This window comes from Mixophyes fleayi, chromosome 4 (genome assembly GCF_038048845.1).
Source record: "Mixophyes fleayi isolate aMixFle1 chromosome 4, aMixFle1.hap1, whole genome shotgun sequence".
NCBI lineage: Eukaryota > Metazoa > Chordata > Amphibia > Anura > Limnodynastidae > Mixophyes > Mixophyes fleayi.
Window position 1 is genome coordinate 263,015,247 of NC_134405.1, and position 24,352 is coordinate 263,039,598.

Below are 24,352 nucleotides of genomic sequence, written 5' to 3' on the forward strand. Positions count from 1 at the left end.
TTCCATCTTGCAACTCTTTTTTTTCTTTGCCAGCTCTTTTTGTGGGGGTCCAAACAAACCAATCATTTCAGGCACAGTTGTTTGGTAGGCCCTCTCGCTGAAATGATTGGTTTGTTAAAGTGTGCATGTCCTATTTCAACAACATAAGGGTGGGTGGGAGGGCCCAAGGACAATTCCATCTTGCAACTCTTTTATTGCCATTATGTGACCATTCAACAGTCGTTTGCCATGAGCACAAAGTAAAACAAAATTAAAACAAATTCAACAAATTAAACCAAAAGTAAAATGCCCTGTCATAATCAAAAACAAGAGGTATTGACGTGCTTGAACTACTGTAGTGTTTATAAGTTAGAAACACTACACTTGAAAGCTTGAGCCTTCAATAGAAAAAGTCACTCTTCATTGCACGAATATTTGCAACAGCAACAATTTTGGGGTTAACAAAGTCAACAAATAACACTTCGACCCTGTCTGTCTTTCACATACTTGATGGGATCTCAATGATGAATGCTCTGTACCATGGGCGTCTAAAACAAGAGTTATTGACGTGCTATAACTACTGTAGTTTTTATAAATTATAAACACTACACTTGAAATTTGGAGCAGGTATTGTGGCCCCGGTACCAAATTGGGTACCGGGGCCACTCCACTATGCAGTCCAGATAGAGGCGTATCAGATATTAAACAACGTTGACTGTTGCTGCCAAATCATAAATTAATGAAAATGACCTGTCATCGTCAAAAACAAGAGGTATTGACACGCTCGAACTACACCCTGTATATGCTGCAGAGGATGTAGGAGCAGGCAGCTGTGCAGTGGAATTCAGACCATTTGAAGGCGGAGGTATTGTGGCCCCGGTACCAAATTGTGTACCGAGACCACTGCACTATGCAGTCCAGAAAGCTACCTCGGTGAAACGTTTTGGACTAAAAACAATATTGTGAGGTGTGAGGTGTTCAGAATAGACTGGGAATTAGTGGAAATGATTGTTATTGAATGTTATTGAGGTTAATAATAGCGTAGGAGTGAAAATAAACCCAAAAACTTGTTTTTTAACACTTTTTTTTTCAAAAAAAATCCGAATCCAAAACCTTAAATCCGAACCAAAACCTTTCGTCAAGTGTTTTGCGAAACAAATCCGAACCCAAAACCTCAAGCAAATCCGAATCCAAAACACGAGACACCAAAAGTGGCCAGTGCACATCCCTAATTTTAAGCAGGAGTTTTGTTGTGGAAATATGATTCAAGTTTTATAGATTGCATGTGGTATCTGCCCTTTTCTCTCCTGAGCAAAGTGTACAAAGTGTGCCTCTAGATGCACAAAAAGTAGAAGAAGACAGGAGACTAGCTGAAGGTGAATTAGGCAAACATACAGATATGCATCTCTGTGCGGAACATTTGATTAAGATTTTTGCCACAAGCCTGGACATAAGTGAAACTCTTTAGAAATTGTAAAATGTTCATGTTTTTAGATTTTTCATAGTCAGACAGACATGTACTGGATATTGTTAGAATTGACAAAGGTGCTATAAAAATTGACCCCCTTTGCCCTCTTCACTTAGCCAGGTAGTTAAAATATAATGTTTGTGGTCCCTGCAGGAAAAAGCGGTCTAGAATGTGAAGGGATGTGGTCAGGAGTCCTCTGGACTCTGGAGGGATGGACGAGGTAGGCCTGTTGTTCCCAGGGTGTATCTTCCAGGCCTAGCTGAGGCAGCTCATGGTCTGACTCATCTGGGTAAAGAAGGTATGTGCAAGCTGCTAAGAGTGTACTGTGTGTATTAGACTTTTCTTCTTAGGCAAGTAGGAAGGCAATGTGCTGTCTTACTTGAGTGAGGGAAAAATGTCAGGAAGACTATACCAGTAGAGCCATCCCATACCCCTCCTACAGATGGACTTTTTCCAGGTAAAACAATTCAACTTCATCCAATTGCCTCCTTGCAGGATTCTCAAGTATATACTGGTGTACTGATGAAATATATATCTGGGTAAAGGTTTACTCAAATGTTTCTAATATTGCTATGTCATATTTAAGTTTTGTGTTAATAGATATGGTATCCCTAGAGTTATATAGAGAGTGATAGGGCTATTCATCTTACTGGAAATAACTCTTAGATAATGAGTACAACCTATGAGCATTGATAGTAAGTTACATATTCTTTATCAACTACAAGCCAGTGGGAAAATAGAATGAACGTTACTATCTAGAACTAATTGAATAGAATGAATTGTTGAAACTAGATTGGAGTGGCTGGAAGCTTTGGCCACTAGTCTTCCCCACTATCAGAATCACTCCTAAGCCGCCTCTAAAACCTGTCACGTTTTGAATTACTATTTACTTTTCCTGAGATGAGTTTATAATGGAGAGACTGTTCAAGATCTTGTAAAGAAAAGCAAATAGTGATACAGCAACAAAGGACGTTCAAAACATTGTCTTCTGATATGTTAAACGAACTGTTATGACGTTGGACTGGGAGAGTATGTTATGGATTGTAATCTCCTACGCTCAAGTTGTTTGTTGAAAGATTTATAATTACCAACGCACCAGGTAATCAAACACCCCGTCAATATGTCACGCTTATAATTATTTTATGACTGGGATGGTGCTCCCTACATATGTGAAACTAATTTATGTAGAACAAAGAGACAAACAGAAGGAAAAATATGTTTGGTGGGAGTGAACTTGGCATATATTTCACCAGTAATGTCTGCCTGATAAACAAAAATTGAGACACAAAATCAAAAATATCCACAGTTCTATATGGCTATGTATAGCGATTTTGAAATGATCCTAAATAACCTGCATATATAAACAGGTGTTTTCCCCTAAGGATTATATAAAATCCGTTTTTCTTTTTAAATAAATCCACAATCCTCCTATTTGAATGATCCCTGACAATCTGCATATATTAACAGATGTCTTTGTAGCGTGAGGATTATTATTAACTTCCTATATAAGAATCATAATAAGGATAATGTAAAGATATAACTAAAAAACACAGCGAGGATTGGCGGTTTTACTGCCAATTTTAACTGTATTTTGTTTTATTTTATTTAATATTTTACACCACATTAATAACATTTTGTTCAATTTAAGTTGTTATTTTGCCACTAGCGGCATTCAGGTTTAAATTTAGGGACTTTACCAATATTTTAAAGATACTAATAAAATGTATGTTTTATATAAAATATAAATCAAAGAGTGCCCCTACCAAACATGTTTTTCCTTCTTTTTGTCTCTTTGTTCTACATGCTCAAGATGTTTGACAGACAGGTACCAAGTGTTGACGACCAGCATCACATGCCAAGAAGTAGCAGAGAGTCACGTGGAACCATTCTACCCACTGCAGAGGAGTCAACACCCAGAGAATGTTCAAATTAAAGCCGAGAATGACACTCGTGAATCTGTGCTGGGAGACCCAAGATCGCAGTTAATAACACCTGACAGGACAGTCAATTCTTTCATTAGTGAACAGGTGATAGAGGCTGGATCGGGTAGTGATACTGAGGAGTTGGAGAAGTCGGTAGCACAATTGGTCCAGCCACTTACACTATTCAATTCAGGGGTAAAGAAAAGTTTTGCTAACCTTACAGCTCGGAGACAGTGTGAAGGGCTATTGTCTGAGGAGTGTAATTAGCTGTGTACCTGGTGGTTTCTGCAAATTCATATTACCTCCTGCTTCCTGCATCAGCTTTGCACCTGGTATTTACTACAAACTCATGATTACCTGGTATTTGTACATTTCTGCAAATAAACATAGAGTGTTTTCACCATATTCGTGACTCCTAGCTGTATTCCTGTATTTAACCGTGACAGTATAACCAGTCCAAAAAACAGCTTAGGAGTCAGGTGCAAGTTTTTTATTCTGGGACCTTTTTCTGCAATTCATTTACATTTATTTTTGGAACATGTCTGCTTTACCAGCTTTTGAATTGCCACAGCTACAGGCTGTCACACGCCGGTCCCATAGTTAGGTGCCGGCGCTGTGACTTTCCCTTTAAGAACCATGATTCTGCTTGCTTCTGCCTCAAAGACATTACTTTTACAGGTGTTCCTGGCTCCTGTGATCTGGACCTCCTCCTGAGCTTCATTGGTCCTGGATCACTATATTAACCTCCCAAGGTTATGGGCTCATTGCCTGTTCTTCGTGTTACTCTGGTTGTATTTGGATCTGGCTGTATACCTCTCCTTCCGTGTGTCCGTTACCTGCTCGCTGGACTAAACTCCTTACTGCTGTTCACCTGCAAGCGGCAAACTCCTCACTGCTGTTCACCTGCAAGCTGCAAGCTCCTCACTGCTGTTCACCTGCAAGCTCCTCACTGCTGTTCACCTGCAAGCTGCAAGCTCCTCACTGCTGTTCACCTGCAAGCTGCAAACTCCTCACTGCTGTTCACCTGCAAGCTGCAAACTCCTCACTGCTGTTCACCTGCAAGCTGGAACTCCTCTCTGCTATTCATCTGCACGCTGAACGAGTATCGTGAGTTGTTGCTAAACTTGTGCCTTATCTATTGGTTCACCTTTACGTCTGGCTGGCTAAGATCGCTGCATCTCGCTGTAAGAGCTACTATCAAGTTACTTGTCACCTGTAGTTCCACGTCTGACACGGGTTATCCTTACTCTGCTGTTACCTGTTTACTGGACTGTTATTGTGAACTACTTGTTGTGCCGGTGGCTAGTACTTGGGCTCAAGTTACGTGTCTCTGTTCATTTGCTTCATACTACAGCGAACTTACCATTACAGTTACAACGAATCCTGCTACCTGTAGTTCCACGCATGGTTTAGATACTACTCACGTTTCTGCTACTTCTAGGCAACATTCTACTGCACGTGTTAGTGTTCATCCAAGTCCTTGGGTGATGTTTAACGCTTGCTGTTCTACTTAATAAGAATCACAGTGTTTCCAGTACCACCTGCTATGTTGAGTCATCTCTACTCTCGGATCAGCTAAGTTCTATATACTACTCTGTTTGGACTGTAAGCTGTATCAGTGATTCACAGTCATCTGCTGTGTGGTTCTCTATTGGATCCTAGTGTTCTTGTTTATCATCACTGCATTGAACTGTATATCATCTCATCTAATGCTGTTGCCAAGGGTTACCAACTATGAAGTAGCATATGTGATTAATGTCTGCATTACAACGAATTGCCATGTATTCACCTTTGCCAATATATATATATATATATATATATATATATATATATATATATATATATATAATTCCTTCCATTCCTGTTGTACCAACATTCAATATAATAAGTTGCAGCACTACTACTTTCTCCTGTGTTATTATTGATGCTTGTAAGCCCTGAACTTATCCTAAGAATATTATTGTGTTCTGCCTCCACCATCCTCTATAGTAGAGGCAAGGGATCTGCAAAACACTCTCAGAGCCGTGACACAGGCTCTACAAATGGACATAATCCTGCTACGCTCCCAACTGGCTAAATTTTCTACTTTGCTTATGGACCCACTCAGGAGACTGTCAGATTCTGTCTCTCCTAATTCAGAAGCTGCTGATCTGTCTCAATCCACCTTCTCTGCTGCTGAACCTGTACAAACAGCACCTCTTAAATGTGCTTCTACAAATTTGCTGTTTATTAAGAACTATGGTGTAACAAATTCCCGGTTCACAGCTGGTCCACGCCCCCATCTGACCGAAGAGGAGCTGCTAACAAACTGTGTCTCTACTGTGCCAGTAATAAACACTTCTTACAGGACTGTCCTCTCCGCAGACCACGACAGCCTACTGATCCATCCTCTGTTGTTTTCTCTCCGCATTCCGGATTTGTTTACGCTTCACCATTTCTGTTCTCTGGGATGAGACCTAATCTGCTAACCTTAGCCACCTGTCCTGAAGCACCAGCTTCAGCCGCCTGTCCCGAGGCGCCAGCTCCAGCCGCCTGTCCCGAGGCGCCAGCTCCAGCCGCCTGTCCCGAGGCGCCAGCTCCAGCCGCCTGTCCCGAGGCGCCAGCTCCAGCCGCCTGTCCCGAGGCGCCAGCTCCAGCCGCCTGTCCCGAGGCGCCAGCTCCAGCCGCCTGTCCCGAGGCGCCAGCTCCAGCCGCCTGTCCCGAGGTCCCAGCCTCTGTCTCCTGTCCCGAGGTCCCAGCCTCTGTCTCCTGTTCCGAGGTCCCAGCCTCTGTCTCCTGTTTTGAGTCTTCAGCCGCTGTCTCCAGTTCCGGGTCTTCAGCCGCTGTCTCCAGTTCCGGGTCTTCAGCCACTGTCTCCAGTTCCGGGTCTTCAGCCGCTGTCTCCAGGATCGGGTCTTCAGCCGCTGTCTCCAGGACCGGGTCTTCAGCCGCTGTCTCCAGTTCCGGGTCTTCAGCCACTGTCTCCAGTTCCGGGTCTTCAGCCGCTGTCTCCAGTTCCGAGTCTTCAGCCGCTGTCTCTCTTCCTGAGCCTTCAGCCGCTGTCTCTCTTCCTGAGCCTTCAGCCGCTGTATTCAGTTCCCGGGTCTTCAGCCGCTGTCTCCAGTTCCCGGGTCTTCAGCCGCTGTCTCCAGTTCCGAGTCTTCAGCCGCTGTCTCCAGTTCCGAGTCTTCAGCCGCTGTCTCCAGTTCCGAGTCTTCAGCCGCTGTCTCCAGTTCCGAGTCTTCAGCCGCTGTCTCCAGTTCCGAGTCTTCAGCCGCTGTCTCCAGTTCCGAGTCTTCAGCCGCTGTCTCCAGTTCCGAGTCTTCAGCCGCTGTCTCCAGTTCCAGGTCTTCGGCCGCTGTCTCCAGTTCCGAGTCTTCAGCTGCTGTCTCTCTTCCTGAGCTACAGCCTGCTCCAGAGGGGGCGCTGCCCTTAAAGCCTGCTCCAGAGGGGGCGCTGCCCTTAAAGCTTGCTCCAGAGGGGGCGCTGCCCTTAAAGCCTGCTCCAGAGGGGGTCCTGTCCCTCCAGTCTGCTCCAGAAGAGTTGCCAGTCCATGGGGTTCAGTCCGAGTTGCCAGTCCATGGGGTTCAGCCCGAGTTGCCAGACCATGCGGTTCAGCCCGAGTTGCCAGACCATGCGGTTCAGCCCGAGTTGCCAGTCCATGCGGTTCAGCCCGAGTCGCCACTCTATGCGGTTCAGCCCGAGTCGCCACTCTATGCGGTTCAGCCCGAGTCGCCACTCTATGCGGTTCAGCCCGAGTCGCCACTCTATGCGGTTCAGCCCGAGTTACCAATTGGCGCTGTCTGCTCTGAGGCTTCTCACAGCGCTGTCTGCTCTGAGGCTTCTCACAGTACTGTCCTCTCCAAGTCTGCCGCCCAGTTCGGGCCTGCTGCCAAGTCTGCCGCCCAGTTTGGGCCTGCTGCCAAGTCTGCCGCCCAGTTTGGGCCTGCTGCCAAGTCTGCCACCCAGTCCGGCCTGCTGCCAAGTCTGCCGCCCAGTCCAGGTCGTCTGCCAAGTCCGAACCATCTGTTACCGAGGGTGCCAAGTCTGAACCGTCACCTTTCTTTGAGGGGCATCCTTCCCAATTTAATGCCCTTGTTAGTTGCGCTAAGAAACAGGTACTATTCCTAATATCCCATTTTAGGGGAGAGGCTTTGGAATGGGCAAACCCATTTATTGATGGATCATACCATCTTATTGGACTTACAATCCTTTACTGAGGCAGTAATCAGCAAGTTTGTAACACCTCCCGCTATGCCATCTTGCGGGGCCTCTGCATTGTCAGTAATACCACCTATCTCACCTGGCCAAGAGATACCATTGTGCTCCTCCCAGTTGGCTCAGGTCCCAATCCCGAGGAAGTCCCGTAAAAGGGGAGGACGTAAAAAGAAAGGAGGTTCTGCAGTGCTTCAACTTCCATCTGGCATGGTCTCCTTTGCCTCTCCGCCCATGGACGAGGACTTTTCTGCCGGTTTCCCCATTGTGAACTATGATTCCGATGAATTTAGACATTTTTGGTAATTTGGGCGTCTGGAATCCGCCCTTAAGGTGGGGGTACTGTAACGATCTGCTTACAGATTGCTGCTTTGTATTAGCAGTTCCTGTCTCCTGGAGTTTTGGACTTTATTATTTGTGTTTCATTTTATGTGTTAGCAGCAGTACCTCTGATAACCAGAGGTGCTACAATTGTGCCTGCTTCTTGTGCTTTAGGAGTTAACCTTCCTGTTCACTGATTATTCGTTGCACATGGGTGTGTCCTTCCTTTACTTGTCTCTCCCAGCATTCATTGCTGGTTATTGTTGTCACATCCTGTTGTTACTTGTTCCTGCCTTCCTACAGCTTTAGATATTAAAGGTATCTAAAGCTCAAGATATAGGAAATGTATCATGTTTAGTGTCATTTTAATCTGCACACTACCATCTGGAATCCGCTACTATCGACAAAGAAATCGCTTCCTGCAATCGATAGTTATGGAAGATAAAGGATTAGTGCTCAAAATGACATTGTGTTTAGAATGCAAATAGGTTGGTAAAAAGTGATTTAGGTCAGTTTTCCTTTGGGACAGCATGTGCTCAGCTGTTGGAGTGAGCTGGCCACACCTTATCAGAGGAATCCTTTGAACTGACCTATGATTTGCATTATACTGGACTGACTTGAACCCTGAGCCAATGAAGACCTCTCTACGTTTTGTCTGTGTACATAGTGACATCATCAGTGTTTTTTGTAAACTGAAACTGCATATAAGCTTGCTTCTCTGAGCCATCTATGTCTTTTTCCTGACAACATGACTGTATCTTACCTTGGGCCCAGGTGAAATGCTAGCGAAAAATGTAATGTGTTTAGTGTTTTTATACTTTCCTGCTTTATTGTAATATCTTTCATGCGATGGCTTGCTGTAAATCCTACTATATTTTGCAATTAAATATCTTTGTGCGTTGGAACCACAATAATAGCATTGGACAATTTTTATTGGTAAGCGATAAATAAACTTAATAATATGCAGTGGTTGAAGTAGGAATTTAGAAGTGTCAAAATGGAAAATGTAAATTAATTGCAGGAGACCTAGGGCTTGCCCAGGCACCCAGAAGTTCTATGGATTTATGTATTTGAGATGCTTTTTAACACAATATAAATATAATATAAAACACATTAAACAATGTAAGGCTATCCACACTTTATTCATTTGTATGCTTGTAAAACAGTATAATATGGTGAGCATTTTAAAGACTTATTTTTACTAGAGATGCTCGGTTGTCAGAAAACCGAGCTCACCCGAACTTAGCTGATCTGAGTACCGAGCCGAGTTGGCTCTGTACTTTCGCACACCCTCAGAACTGAAAATGAGGCAAAACATTATTGTCGCGTCTTCAGATCTCTTGAGTTTTGGATTCTATATGTACCGCCCTCCACGGAGATCCTGCGCCATTTCATTGAGAGACACAGAAAGGGTAGCAGGGTTGTTGGCATTCTCCAGTGTAGTTGGACAGAGTCATAGCTTAAACAGAAAGAAGAGGGGGTGGCCGTGTTCTTCAAAGTCTACAGTGACATTCTACAGAGTTATAGTTCACACAGAAACAGGAAAGGTGGCAGTTTTCAGTGCTGAAAGACAAATTATAGGGCTAGCAGTGTTCTTCAAAGGCTCCAGTGATATTCTACAGAGATATAGCTCACTCAGAAATAGGAGACGTGACATTGTTCAGTGCTGAAACAGAAATTCAAATAAGGCTGGCAGTGTTATTAAAAATCTCCACTGGGGTGTGGTCTGGCAGCCATTCCAAGAGGGTGCAAGATCCCCCTGTTTTCTCTCTTCTTAGGGCTATACTACAACCTGAAAAAGTTATCTGCCCTCCTCTGGTGTAGCAGACACGGCCTGGAGGCTTTCCTCGACTGCGGAGCTCCGGACTGCGGGAATACAGGTCGGTAACAATACCGCGGCCTTCCCCGCCTGCTGACCCCCACGGCTGGATCATCCCCTCCAGCACCTGTGGACTTCTGTACTGGTGGCGGACCCACTGGAGCTGCGGGCGCCTGGCGAGCTTCTTGCGACATTGCAGAAGAGGACCGCCATGCATCTGAGGGGAGCCCACCTCCGAGGGAAACTGTGAGTAGCAGAGTTCTTTACCCCGATCTCCCTCCTATACCCGCGGCTGCACACGCTACAACCACCACGGCAGTTTAGAAAAGAGCTCTGTCCCTCCTCCCCTCTAAGCCCAACTCACAGCACTGTGCCCACAGGGCCTGGCAGGAACCCATCACATCTGCATCTGATTTACCCCGGGTCTCATGCTGCCAAATCCACACCACTTACCTGTCTGGCCTGAGACTTCTGCGGGTTCTTCCTGGAGCAACTGGTGTCTGGATAATTCCTGACAATTCCTGGCACTAGAGTCCCTCTCCTGTATATTGGCTGCCTGCACTGCACGTTACAGCTTCCACAGGCTCCACACAACCTGCTACCCTCTAGTGGTCAGTTGCCTACATTACCATACCTGTGTTCCTAAGCATACAAGGTTCACACTGTTAACAGGACCAGGTTTTCAGTCCTTCCTTCCAAAGGCTATTTTGGGTTACTATTCCACCTATCCTGTATTTTACCTGTTACCGGTTTCCAGGACGGACGTAGCCTTGTCTCATCCCAACTCGGATCTCCTGGGACGTTCAATGATTTAATAACCCTCCACATGCTGGCAGGGGGGGAGACAGGGGAGACTTTTCTACACCGCTTTACAATTCCACATTCATGTGAGTCCTTCTACCTACGTGGGCCCGTTCTTTGTATTTTACACTATTAACCTGTTTGGGTATTCTGCTCCTTCAATGATTCCTGCTTAAATCTCTAGCTCTCTGTGTTCTTCCACAGCCTAAGGTGTTATGGCTGACGGCAAGTGTCATAAACTTGTAGAACAGGTCACAGAGGTCTTCGCCTATAGCAGCCGCCTTTCCCGTAGAGCTGAATGTGCTCACAGGTACTCAGATGCCCCCAGGTCTTAGGCTCAAAGTAGTACAAGTTTATAACCCTACCGCAGCGCAGGCGAGGGCCAGGTGAAAGAATAGCAAAGTCCAAACGGGCCGAGGTCAAAGGGTACAGTGGGCAGCAGTGGTGTAGTCCAGGCAAAAGGACAGGACTGGCAGCAACAAATCCAGGTAACAGGCAGAGATCAAGGTCACAGGCAATATAGCAGAGTCCAGTACACGGTCCAAGGTCATACACAGCAAGATCAATCCACAGGCAGAGAAGAGGAATAGAGCAGGTAGCAGGTAAGTATGCACAGAGCAGGAACCAGTCCTCACTGCCTTAAATACTATGATAGACAAATCAGAAAGGAGGTGGACAGGGCTGACAATCAGCCTCAGGAGGCTGCTAATTAATTAATTACTAGCTTAGAAATAGGTCATATCACAACCAGGAACATGTATAGATGACAAATAGAATCATGTGAGAGCTCCCCCTGGAGTTGGAGGATGTCCCTACACCCTCCCAGTGTCGGACTGGGGCATGAAGGGCCCACCGGGGGACTGAAATGCTAGGGGCCCACCAGAGGGGGTGTGGCCAGCCATCATAGAGGCAAGACTAGATGCTAGAGGGGGAGTGGTCAGCCCACAAAGGACAGCTAGCATCATAGTGTAGTATATAAAGAATGCAGTGTGTGTATAAAGAGTACACAGTCTGACCAGCCCCTTAGATTGGGCAGAACAGTCACCATAAATCGGGATTGTCCCACTAGACCAGGCTTGGCTAACCTGTGGCACTCCAGGTGTTGTGAAACTACAAGCCCCAGCATGCTTTGCCAATATATAGCAGATTATTGCTGGAAGGGTGTGCTGAGACTTGTAGTTTCACAACACCTGGAGTGCCACAGGTTAGCTAAGCCTGCACTAGACTCAGAATATTTGACAGACTGTCATACCTGTTGTCACTTTTACCACCTGTAGCTGCAGGTTTCTTTAGTTGCGGCTTGTCTGGATCCTGGAATGTTGAGGGCCCTATTTGGAAAAAATAATGAGTACATTTAGAAGATTCCAACCAGCCCTGTCATTAAATCAATAGGACCAACAATTAATACTTAGGCCTTCCTCCAGCCCCAACATGCTTAGCCCTTCACCCTGCCATCATGCTCCCCCTTGACTCTGCCTTCATGCTCCCCCTTGACTCTGCCTTCATGCTCCCCCTTGACTCTGCCTTCATGCTCCCCCTTCACTCTGCCATCATGTCCCCCTTCACTCTGCCATCATGTCCCCCTTCACTCTGCCATCATGTCCCCCTTCACTCTGCCTTCATGTCCCCCTTCACTCTGCCTTCATGTCCGCCTTCACTCTGCCTTCATGTCCCCCTTCACTCTGCCTTCATGTCCCCCTTCACTCTGCCATCATGTCCCCCTTCACTCTTCCTTCATGTCCCCCTTCACTCTGCCATCATGTCCCCCTTCACTCTGTCTTCATGCTCTCTTCTTTCTTCCATTCCCTCACTTACCTTTTCTATCTGCTACTTTCTTCTCTTCTGTCTTCTGTCTGTGGCGCTGCTCACTGAATGTTGGGCGGGATGACGTCACGCCCGGCATTCACTGCGTATGGAGCCGGCGCCGCAGTCATGCGAGGTTTGGGGGTTTTTGTTGTTGTTTTTTTTCCTTCGGTTACTCGCTCCCCCCACCAACGAAAAGGGGATCGATCAGGGTCGGGGCCTACCGGTGGATAGATCGGTCCCCCGGCGGGCCAGTCCGACCCTGCACCCTCCTACTCTATGCCACAAAGATAACAGTGCATTGAAACTAATGCACGTGCTCGGCTGCTACCTCACGTCAGGATGTGGCGTACCACCGCTGCTCATAACAGTACCTCCCTCTTGAGGAGGGGTCAAGGAACCTCGACAACCTGGTTTCCCAGGGAACTGTTTGAAAACATGCTTGAGCAATTCGTCAGCATGTGAATGTCTTTGTAGCACCCAAGAACGTTCCACTGGGCAGAATTTTTTAGATTATGAATTCCTGGTGTCCCTTGACTATAACAGAATGAGGCTTGCGGGCTTGATGAGGCCTACATTTTTGAGACATTTCTTCATTTCTATACTGCCAAGGAGATGATCTTACGTGGGGCCAGAAACTGCATAGTTCATATGAAGGTCACAACATACAGATCTTCGAGGACTTGTCACCAACCACCCTAGCTAGACGTCAATCCCGTTTTGCCCTTTGAGAATTAGAGAGACAACAAAAGTAATTCAGGTACAAATCTGAATCCTGTAATTTGTAGAACTGTGTAAACCTCAAACTCCGCAGTCTAATATGGCAGGTTTCAGCCTCACTGCAGATATCACTAAGAGGCAGGAGAGAAGACGAAATGATTTAGATGATATTTTTTCCAGTGATGGGTCAGGTCTGGGAACATCCCAACGAGACATTTGGAAAAATGATTTACTGGATCTTAAGAAATTGATGCAAAAACAAATGAAAGTATGGTGGGAAATGACAACTACCCAGAGTTATATTAAAAAAGCCATCACCCCTAGGGGACTCTGTCCTAAATTGTTTCCTACATATGAGTTGGCAACCGAAGACTTAAAAATTCAATGGGATAATATTCTCTTAAAATGCTCCAAAGATCTTTTAGAACTGACTATGAAACACAACACCTAAGTGTATGATTCTCTCACTAAGGAAATTGAATCGGTTAGTCAAGATTAAAAGAGTTTGAAAAGGATGATATTTTTCTCTCAGCATATGAAAATGATAAGAAAGAACTAGATGATTTTGAACAATTTATTATCTCTAAAAAGAGAAGTAAGTTCACTAGAGACTCAAAAGATTTCATGGATGGTACAGTATTTAAGTGGATCAAAAATCCGAGACAATTTAAACGAAATTATAATAGATTTCAAGTCTCCACCAGCTGTGATTCTTCAGATACTGATTTATCTGATGCCGAAAAACACAACAGCTCGCGGTCAAAGGGTAGGTCGTATAAACACTTACCATCAACTACAGGGAATTTTTTAGAGAATATTCAATCTACACAAGATCCAGGAGGAACAGGCGGACCAAACCCACCCGCAGGGGGCGGAAGAAGCCTGCGGGATCGGGAACAATGGGGATGGCAGACACATCGCCCACCGAACAAGCGCTCGGGAAGGAGGCGATAACTACCACTGGATCCCTCCAAATTATTAATTTATCAAATAGAACCCTAGACGAAACACATATCAAATTACTTTCTAAGGGTCTATCCTTCTCTCCATCCAAACGATTCAATAGACATAATTGGGAGAAAGATCTTAATCTATTCACAAGGAAACTTAGACTGAGGAGGTTCTTTGATAAAGAAGATGAAGGCGAACCTGTTGATTCTAACATGTTGCTAACTACAGCAGAAGAAATGGATGCTTTGGATAATCTAGCACATCTATCATCAGAACAAGATACAGATTTAAGTCAACATCTCCCTTCATCTAGATATATTTGTAAGCCCAAATCTAAATTTTGGCCCCAGGAGCAAATTAGTCCGCAAATAACTGTCTTCGAAAATTTAGTGTCACGAGACTTGGACCAACTCGCCCGTAGAAAATCCAAAATCAACATGGATAATCTTACTAAGCAAGAGAGATCCTCTCTTGCAGAAATAGAGAAATGGTCTGATGTAATTATCAAACCCTCTGATAAAGGGGGCAATATTGTTATCTGGCCTGTGGAGATGTATAAGAAGGAGTCCATGAGACAACTGAATGATCAGTCCTGCTATCAACTCCTTTTTAACAACCCCACTCACGATTTCAAGAAACAATATGACACCCTAATTAGAAGAGCACTAGATGAAGGAACTATACTCAAAACAGAACATGCGTTTCTAACTGTTGAATATCCACGCACCCCAACCTTCTACCTCCTTCCTAAGGTACACAAAAATAAGGAGAATCCCCCAGGTCGACCTATTGTTTCTGGGAACGGTTCCCTTACAGAACAAGCGAGTATTTTCCTTGATAAACACTTGCGTAAACATGTGATGACTCTTCCTTCCTATGTTCAAGACACAACGGATGTCCTCAAGATCCTTGATGGCATAGTATTAGACGATGAGACATTCCTAGCTACATGCGATGTAGAATCATTATATACGAGCATTATACATCAAAACGGCCTGAATGCAGTTGAGTATTTTCTGCGATTAGAAGATAACACACAGTTCAATATCTTTCTACTATCACTCCTGGACTTCGTTTTGAATCACAACTTCTTTGTTTTTGGGGACAGATTTTATTTGCAAACGTGGGGCACAGCCATGGGAGCGGCTTGTGCTCCGACGTTTGCAAACCTTTACTTAGGTCAATGGGAACGGGAAACCGTTTTCCAGGAAAGTTATAATCATTATACTGAGTCTATTACCTTGTGGATTAGGTATATAGACGACATTTTGATTATATGGAGCGGTACCGGCGATAACTTTGTACAATTCATCAATTGCTTTAATAATAATGACATGAATCTTAAACTTACACACTCCATTGACAGAAATGAAATCTGTTTTCTTGATCTTATTATCAAGAAAGATTTCTGTGGAAGGTTATCAACCGATGTTTACAGGAAATCCACTGCGACCAACAGTATTTTACACAATTCCAGTTTCCATTTTCCACCCACTTTAAGGAATATCCCCAAAGGAGAGTTCTTGAGAATGCGTAGGAATTGTTCAGATGCTATGGACTTCAATATTCGCGCAAGAGAACTTGGCCAACGTTTACGAGACCGAGGATACAGTAACAAAGTGGTCTCCAAGGCTTGGGCAGAGAGCAAGGGAAAATCCCGTAGTGAGATCATATATAAAAAGAAGAAAGAGGCTAATCCCACCACTATCAGATTTGTGGGGGATTTGTGCCAAGAATGGCGCTCCATACAGAGCATAATACAGCAACATTGGCACATCCTCAGGACAGATGAAGTGTTGTGCAAAGCTCTCAGTAACAGACCTAATTTTAGTTGGCGACGCGCACAGAACCTAAAGGACAGATTAGTACACAGCCACTTCACCAACAAAAAACCTGAAAACAAATTTAAAGGTTCACATAAATGTGGTAGGTGTAAAGCTTGTCCTTATATGAAAAAAACCTATGCAGTCACAGATAGGTATGGATTTACACATATGATAGATGACTTCATAACATGTGATACTCAGGGAGTGGTGTACCTGCTCTTCTGTCCGTGCAATAAACTGTATGTGGGGAAGACCAATCGCCCATTGAAGCGGCGTATTTTAGAACATGTTGGCTGCATTCGGAACTTCACACGTGATAAGAAACGTATGAGAAACATAACACCAATTGCCAAACATTTTCATCTGACACATAACGGTGACTTTCGTTTACTCACTGTCACAGGAAATGAAAGCTTAAAAATGAGCATTAGAGGCGGAGACCAAGATAGAATACTCCTGCAGACAGAAAACAAATGGATATTTTTACTTAATTCTGTACAACCTCTCGGCCTCAATGAAAACAACAGCTATGCCTGCTTTCTGTGAGATTCCTCAGATTTGCTGCTTCTGATGATTACCGTTCTAATTACTGGCCAACATGGCCAAAGAATAGGAGAAACATCTTATCATGCATTTTTTGGGTAACACAGCAACAGTTCCAACTTACCTGGTGGCATCTCCGTAGTTTGCCATGAGTATTCTGATATCTCAACTTTTTTCTGACAGTTTTGTGACTTTATGAACTGTCACAAGCACTATCTTCCGTCAGCACAGCCCCCAGCTGTCATATGCATGCCTGTTCTAATTGATTTGATATCAATCCAAGTGCACAAAGAATGTGCATTTCTCACTCCTCCAGTTTATTGTCCTCTTTCTCTGATACAACACTTAGAAGGGATTTCCCTATATAGATATTTTTCCCCCCCCTTTTTTTTTTCTCTTCCCCAACCTATAATGGATTGACTTGCCAAGTGACATTACTATGACAGCTTAATAATACGGGAGGCATACCTTATCAACTATTTCCTGCTTATATTATAGCAGCAGGTTTGATCTAGCTTGCCGCACTCCCGCTATTTAATATGGCCTGTATGTTACTTGTCATCTTTATTCATGGCCTGTGCTGAAATTCAATATGGGAAAATGGATTACTTACCATGATTAACATCATTACTATCGCTGTTATATTAATCCTCGGTCTGTAGGATCCTGTTTCAATCCAAAATGCTCTAAGAATAGCCATTGGCTGGCTCATCTGTCTATCATTATTTCTCCTCTCCTGATTCGATACCCACAAGGGATTCCCCTGTGGAGAGACCAGTTGTCTCTATCAGCCTATGAGTGGCCTTTCCAGCGTGTGATGTCACGGCAATCCCACTCACCATTGGCTGGACAGTATGTCAATCACAACATCTGATCCCGCTTGTTGAACATAAAAGTTTCTCACATCGGCGTTAACGGTGATTCCCCTTGACAAAGCCTGAGGGTGAAACGTACGTTGGGGCCAGCGTTATTTGGCGCCAACACCAATTGCAAATAGGGATGTAGCGATAGCTTCTATTTAGTAGCAGGCATAGATACAAATGGAGTTTATACAATATTATGGGATTCTATCAGCCAGATAAAACGAGCTTAGCTGCTGAGATTATTGTCCTCCACGGAGACTATACATAAGTTTACTCCTATCAGGGACCTCTTTTAGTACCACAGAGCTGTTACTGGCAATGAGTCAACTGCATTTATTATAACTGACAAGGTCACATATCGCAGGAATTACATCAGCCTCATCATAGATGCACTAATGTGTATAGCTGCTGTGAATATTGTCCACCACGGAGACTATATATAAATTAGCCCTTACCAGGGACAACTTTCAGTACCACAGAGCTGTTACTGGCAATGAGTCAACTGCATTTATTATAACTGACAATGTCACACATTGCAGGAAGTACACCAGCCTTAGTATAGATGCACTATTGTGTAGTGCTTTATACTGTTATTAACCCAGAACAAGCCTTGTATTCAAAGTTTACAAATATCACCATGCAAGCTAACACTATCTTGAGCTAGGGGTTTCCCCTCATTAAATCCACGGAGATTAAGTATCTCACTCCGTTATCTGCCTGCTACATTTGTTACAGTGGTGACTAGAAGGCTTACAATACCAATACCACAAGAGACACGGTTCTCACTTACTCTTTAAATCATCCTGTCTTCATACTAACCACTACTTACCAGTAAATGGTTTGCTACCAAGGATTTATACAGATAATTCTCTGTATCCACTAGACTATTCCTTTATATAATAGATCCCTATCAGTTGGTGTCTTTGTTTTTATTACACGTGTGTATGTGTGTATTTGATAGTAATTTTTAATATATTTCACCTTGTCTTCCGGGAGGATGTCATTATTAAACAATAATCATTAAAAGTTATATTTTAATCAACATAAGGAGTGCTAATTTGTCCTTCTAATATGAACCCCTGTTCATCATTTTTTTGTTCATATGAAGGTCACAACATACAGATCTTTCGAGGACCTATCACCAACCACCCTAGCTAGACGTCGGGAGTTTGCCCCAGTATCACAAGTTCTACGAGATCATAATGTGCGATATCTGTGGGGTTTCCAGTTCCGTCTCTTTCTCTGGCATCAGGAGCGCCAGGTCTCTGCGTACAACCTCCCTCAGCCCCCCAACGCCTTGGGCCATCACAAACAGGTGGAATGTATTGAGAAATTCCTGGAGGACGCACGTCTTCCGAAGCTGATCCCCCCCAGGCCGCTGACCATCTTAGTGAACCTATTTCCTTGGATGAGGTGGAGCAGGTTATTAAGGCTCAGAAAGCTGGTAAGGCACTTGGCCCTGACGGGTTTTCGGCAGCTTACTATAAAAAATTTGCAGCTCCCCTGGCCCCTCGCCTCTCCACTCTCTTTAACTCTATCCTGAAGGGCAGCCCTTGGCCCAAAGAATCTCTGGAGGCTCAGATAGTCCTGATCCACAAAGAGGGAAAAGATGCCCATAATTGTGCTAGTTGCCGTCCAATTTCTCTGCTCAACATTGACCTGAAACTATATGCCAAGATTCTTGCCAATCGCTTAATCTCGGTACTCCCTGGCTTAGTTCATTATGATCAGGTAGGTTTTGTCCTTGGTAGACAGGCCAGGGATAACACGAGGAGAACCATTGACCTTATTCACATACTCAACACTAGTAAAACTCCCTGTATTATTTTATCCTTGGATGACGAAAAGGCCTTTGACAGGATCTCCTGGCAGTTTATGACCCATACTCTCAGGCATTTTGGTCTGTCTGGGGACTTCCTTTCAGGGGTACAGGCCTTATACTCCCACCCCTCCACTAAGGTTATGATTAATGGCTCTCCTTCCGATCCTGTCCCAATTAGTAATGGTACCCGCCAGGGATGCCCTCTCTCCCCTTTAATTTTCGCTCTTGTCATCGAAACACTAGCAGCTACTATCCAAGCCTCCCCAGATATAAGGGGGGTGGAGACGGGGTCTCTAGAGAGTAAGCTCTCTCTCTTTTTGCCGATGATATACTCCTCACGCTCCAGCAACCAAGAACATCTCTGCCCAACTTGTTCGGCCTCCTCACAGGATATGGCAAGCTATCCGGGTATAAAATTAACATAACAAAATCTGAAGCCCTGTTTCTCAATCTGCCTCCCCAGGACTGCTGCAATCTCACCTCCCACTTTTACTTCAAATTGCAGAAGAAAAAATTAAAGTATCTGGGGGTTTACTTTACCACCTCTTACGAGTCCCTATATCAGGAGAACTGTCCAGCTCTTTTTCTTAAACTTAAATCACATTGCCTATTAAAATACATCTGTCCGAATTATACTCTATGCAACGACATTTAACTAAATTTGTTTGGCGGGGCAGGCCTCCCAGGCTCCAATTGGCTCTACTTAAAAAACCCATGAGCCGTGGAGGCAGGAGCTTTCCCGACCTCAAGGCTTATTACTGGGCGGCACAGCTTAGCTCAATAGACTCCTCATTTGCGCCTCCCGCCTCTCATGCATGGGCAGACTTAGAAGCTGCCTATCTCTCCTTGCCAGACCTTTCCGGTCTTTGGGGAATACCTCCTGATATTAGGAGGACTCTGATCAAACGTTTGCCAACCTTGGAATTTGCTGCTCGGACCTGTAAGTGTCATCTTTCTGTCTCTTCCTGCCCTCTTCCCATCACACCCCTGTGGCATAACCCCGCCTTCCCTCCGGCTATGTCCTGAACTTTTTCTCAGTTATGGACCACAGCAGGTTTCTGATTTGCAGGAAACCTCTTTGAGCGAGGAAGGCCGACACCCTATGAAGTTCTCTGCTCTAGAATTCCTGACTTTCATCCGCCTTTCTTCCAATACTTGCAGGCTCGGCACTTCCTCCTGTCTCTCCTGTCGGACAGCTCACCTCACCTCTCCTCCCCATTTGAATCTTTTTTCCTCTCTTCACCCTTGCGGAGGGGCATGATTTCTTCCTTGTATAACCTCCTACTGGAGAAAATGTTGCCCTCTGGGAGTGGGAGAGGGACTGGTCCCCCCCCCCCACCCCTGAGGGGGACTGCGGGGAGACCATCAGATTGAATGTGGCCTCTAGTTCTATATCCACATTAATCAAAGAAAACACTTACAAAGTTTACTACAGGTGGTATCTTACACCCGAAGATGTATCAGTCTGCTTCTCCTGATTGCTGGAGAAATTGTGGTCACTGAGGCACCCTTGTGCATATTTGGTGGTCGTTGCCTGCCATTTCCCCCTTCTGGGACAGGGTTGCGGGTCTCCTCTCCTCCCTTCTCCAATACCCTATTAGGAAGAATCCATGGACCTTGCTGCTCTGCTACCCTATATAGGACCTTGATGCTCACTCTGCGAATCTGGCTTCACGTGTTCTGGCGGCCGCTAGATGCCTGATAGCTAAATTTTGGAAGCCGGCGGAGCCCCCCCAGATCTCTTCTCTAAGATCTTATGTCTGGTTCATTGCCAAAATGGAAAAAATCACTTCATTACTACAAGGCAAAGAAGAAAAATTCCATAAAATCTGGGCCCCCTGGCTCTATTCCTAGGGTCCCGCAATTTTTCTCCCTCTAAATAACTCTTCCCCCATACAACCCTATATAACATTGAGCCTATTGCTTTCCAGAATACCATAACACAGATTTGACAACATCCCCTCCTGTGGGAGCTCATGCTCCTTTTAGCTCCTTTCACTTGACGACCATACCCTTCCCCCTTTCCCTGCCCTACACCCCTTCAATATCCAAAGCCCCACCCACCCTCCCCTTGCTCATTACTACATTGTTTTACTGTAATATAGACTTCTACTATTGAAAGTGACATTGGTTAATACTTGTATTTTGAATGTCTCATTCAAGTGTCTACCTTTTGTTTGTGTCACTTATGTTTATATAATAAAACTTTCAGTTAAAAAACAAACAAGTATCCAGGGACATTCTACTGTGCAATAGCTCATCCAGAAACAGGAGAAGTGGCAGTGTTTAGTGCTGAAACAGAAATTTAAATAATAGGGCTGACAGTGTTCTTAAAAGTCTCTAGTGACGGGGGCGTGGCTTGGACTCCATGCTACTTGGACGTGCTTCAGGAGAGCTCCGGTCCCAGAGTCCTTAAAAACTGATTTTTGGTGGCATTTTCTCCCTACTTGGCTCCCACCTGGGTCACCAGTGCCCCATAGACCCTCCGACATCCCAAAAAACTGGGTTCATAGCAGCGCTATTACCTCCTGCACGTCTGGAGGTTTGAACGGTCTCTGCGACAGGCCTGTGTCCCCTGGAAGCCGGCGGTACTCTGGTCCTGCGATTTGCTGTGGCCTATCCCTTGGCCGAGTGTCCAGACGCGCCTGGACTCCTGGAGGCTACCTACCCAGCAACACCAGCCATAGACTGACCGAGGTCCTTCATCTTCTACACGCAGCGCCGGAAGCCGCAAACCGTGTGAGTCTGGACCCGAGGTCCCACTCCCCACGCGCATCGGAGCATCTGCCTGCATCCCCCAGATCCTTACCTGGTCCCCGCTACGCCTGACTCCTTTCCCCCGCCTGGCTGAGGCTCTCAGGAGGAGACTCTTCCACCGCCGCCGGAAAAACCGGAAGTCTCGGTCCCGCGCTTCCGGTTCACCGCTGGTACAGGGTCTGAAAGAGATTGGCTCTGAAGCGCTGTAGTTCATTACAGCGAAGCTTGGGGCACTAAAAAACCCTGCCCTGTCTCTCACGCAGGCTTCTGATTGTCCTACTCAATGTCCACGAGTCCTACCGCAATCGGATCTGTCAATCAAATTGGCCCAACCAGATTGTTCCTAGTATCAGCAGCGCAGTGCTCTAGTGCCACCCAGTGGTAACCTGTTAATATTAATCTTTTTATACTGAATATCCTGCTGGTTCCTTTTTCTCTTCTGCACTGAAGATACATCTGCTGTTATTTTCAATACTGTTCCATTTCAATTGGGTAATTGGATATATCCCCCTGTATATGGGAACAAAAGCTGCTGGGGCATACAAGATTGTCAGTAGTGCCCGTGCCATCCTCGGAGCTCTCTGAGGGCCTCCTCTGACCTGATTACTTCAGGGGTGCAGCCCAATCAACCGGCCTGTGACGGCTTTCATTGCCCTCAAGCTTTATACCAGCCATCCCCACGCAACGACCTTTTGCTGGACGTTGTACCCCCGGAAGTGGTCCCCCGCGACCTGCTGTGATCGCTGCTGGTCAGGATTAGTAGGTCAGTGAGTGGGCCCTGTGTCACCGGTTAAACCTCAAGGATCATACAAGAGTTTGTACATATGTTTTAGCTTCCAGCCTGGCTTAATGCGGATGGCCGGGGTCCTCTACTGTTATGCTTCTGTGATGTAGCTGTTATCTCGTTCCCGAGTGGCCTTTTCTGATCGAATTTCCTATCCTGAAGATTGCTGTATTTGACCTACCTTTCCCGAATCCTTCATCTCTGACCCTACTGTATGTAATTATGCCGAAAAATAAAAAAAAAAACACTCTAAGAGTATCTCCCAATATTACCCTAATAAGACCTCCTCAGTCTCTGGAACAGAACAAACAGCTTCTCTTCACTCCCAAGAGGACTCGGACTCTGACGAACATGTGTCTGCTCCAGTTACCAAAAAAGGCTTTCTCTCTTTGATAAAGGAAATGAAAGAGCTTCGGTCATCAGTCCACGCTGAAGTTCAGCACGCTCTTCATAGTCTGAGGTCAGAGGTGTCCTCGCTGGGTTCTCGTACGGACCATATCGAAAGGAAAATGGATGACGTCATCTCATTTCAGGAATCCACGACTGAAGACCTTTCTCAAGTCCGCCAGGAGCTCAATACTATCCACGAGCGCCAAGAAGATATGGACAATAGAGCCCGGAGAAACAACCTCCGAATTAAAGGCGTTCCAGAGTCCATTGAACCTGTACACCTAGACCCCTATTACGGAAACTTTTCTCCCAGCTTGCTCCGGAAGTCTCTGAAGACCAACTCTTGCTGGATAGAGCTCACAGAGCCCTTAAACCCCATCCACCTGACCAATCGGCACCTAGAGACGTTATCCTCCGCTTTCACTACTTTTCGATCAAAGAAGCTGTCTCACAAGCTGCTAGAAAGCTTCCTTCTTCATCTTATGAAGGGCATACCCTCCAAATTTTTCAAGACCTCTCTCCCATCACTTTATCCCGGAGGCGAGAACTCCAGCCTGTTACTTCAATCCTCAGGGAGAACAACATCAGATATCGCTGGGGGTTCCCATTTCGTCTCTGTCTTTGGTACCAGAACCAACAACTATCAGCTAGAAGTTTAGGCGAGGCGCGGGACCTTCTACGAAAGATTGGCCTAAACCAAAATGCTCCTCCGGAAGCTTCTCAGGTCCCTAATGTTGCGGGACCCTCCACACCGAGAGCCCAGCGGCTTCCCCGTAGAGACTGGTCAACTGTCCCTCGCCATTCTAAGCCGCAATCCACGGACCCCTGACCAGCATTTTCTGGTTCCTGCACCTTCTTCAAAGTGCGGCCACACTTTCCTCTACAGGATCCGATGTGGTCCTCGCAGCTGCCTGGAATAGTCCTACAACTGGACATAGACTTCAAGGCAGTCACGTCTTCAGCCGCCTTCGTCCTTCATTTCTACTGGACTGAGACTATAATGTTTCCTCCGGATACTGTAATGCCTTCCACTGTCTGCTGTCTTGTTTTAGTCTGCTTCCAGAGAAGGCGGGTTGTTGCTCTTTACTTTTTCTTCTAGGTGTGATGAAGCTCTGACGATGCGCAGACTACAGCTCCTGCCTTTGCCACCGATAAGTAACTGTGATGTTTTGTTTTAATTTGTTTAATTTTTTCTATGCTGTATTTACGGGCGTTATGTTGTCTATTCGAATCTCTCTATATTGCTTTTATACCGGGCCACATCCGGTGGCTCCTCATGGGGCCACTAGGATGTAGCTCTTGTTATTGAATTACTTGCTATTTCACATCATATGTTTTCTGCTGGTGAATATATTTCTTTGGATGTGTCTTCCCCTTGATTTCCCATTA

General features: G+C 45.3%; 1 protein-coding gene across 1 annotated transcript in view; it reads left to right on the top strand.

Moving 5' to 3' along the window:
- LOC142150817 (uncharacterized) overlaps window positions 1–23,622 on the top strand; it is a 41,332-nt gene extending 17,710 nt beyond the window's left edge. The window contains exons 3-7 of the mRNA XM_075206002.1: window positions 9,663–9,764; window positions 9,828–9,949; window positions 18,463–18,654; window positions 18,756–18,941; window positions 22,855–23,622. Coding sequence (XP_075062103.1) covers window positions 9,663–9,764; window positions 9,828–9,949; window positions 18,463–18,654; window positions 18,756–18,941; window positions 22,855–23,622 — 1,370 coding nt within the window. The remainder of the gene's footprint in view (window positions 1–9,662; window positions 9,765–9,827; window positions 9,950–18,462; window positions 18,655–18,755; window positions 18,942–22,854) is intronic.
- The last annotated feature ends 730 nt before the right edge of the window (window positions 23,623–24,352 follow it).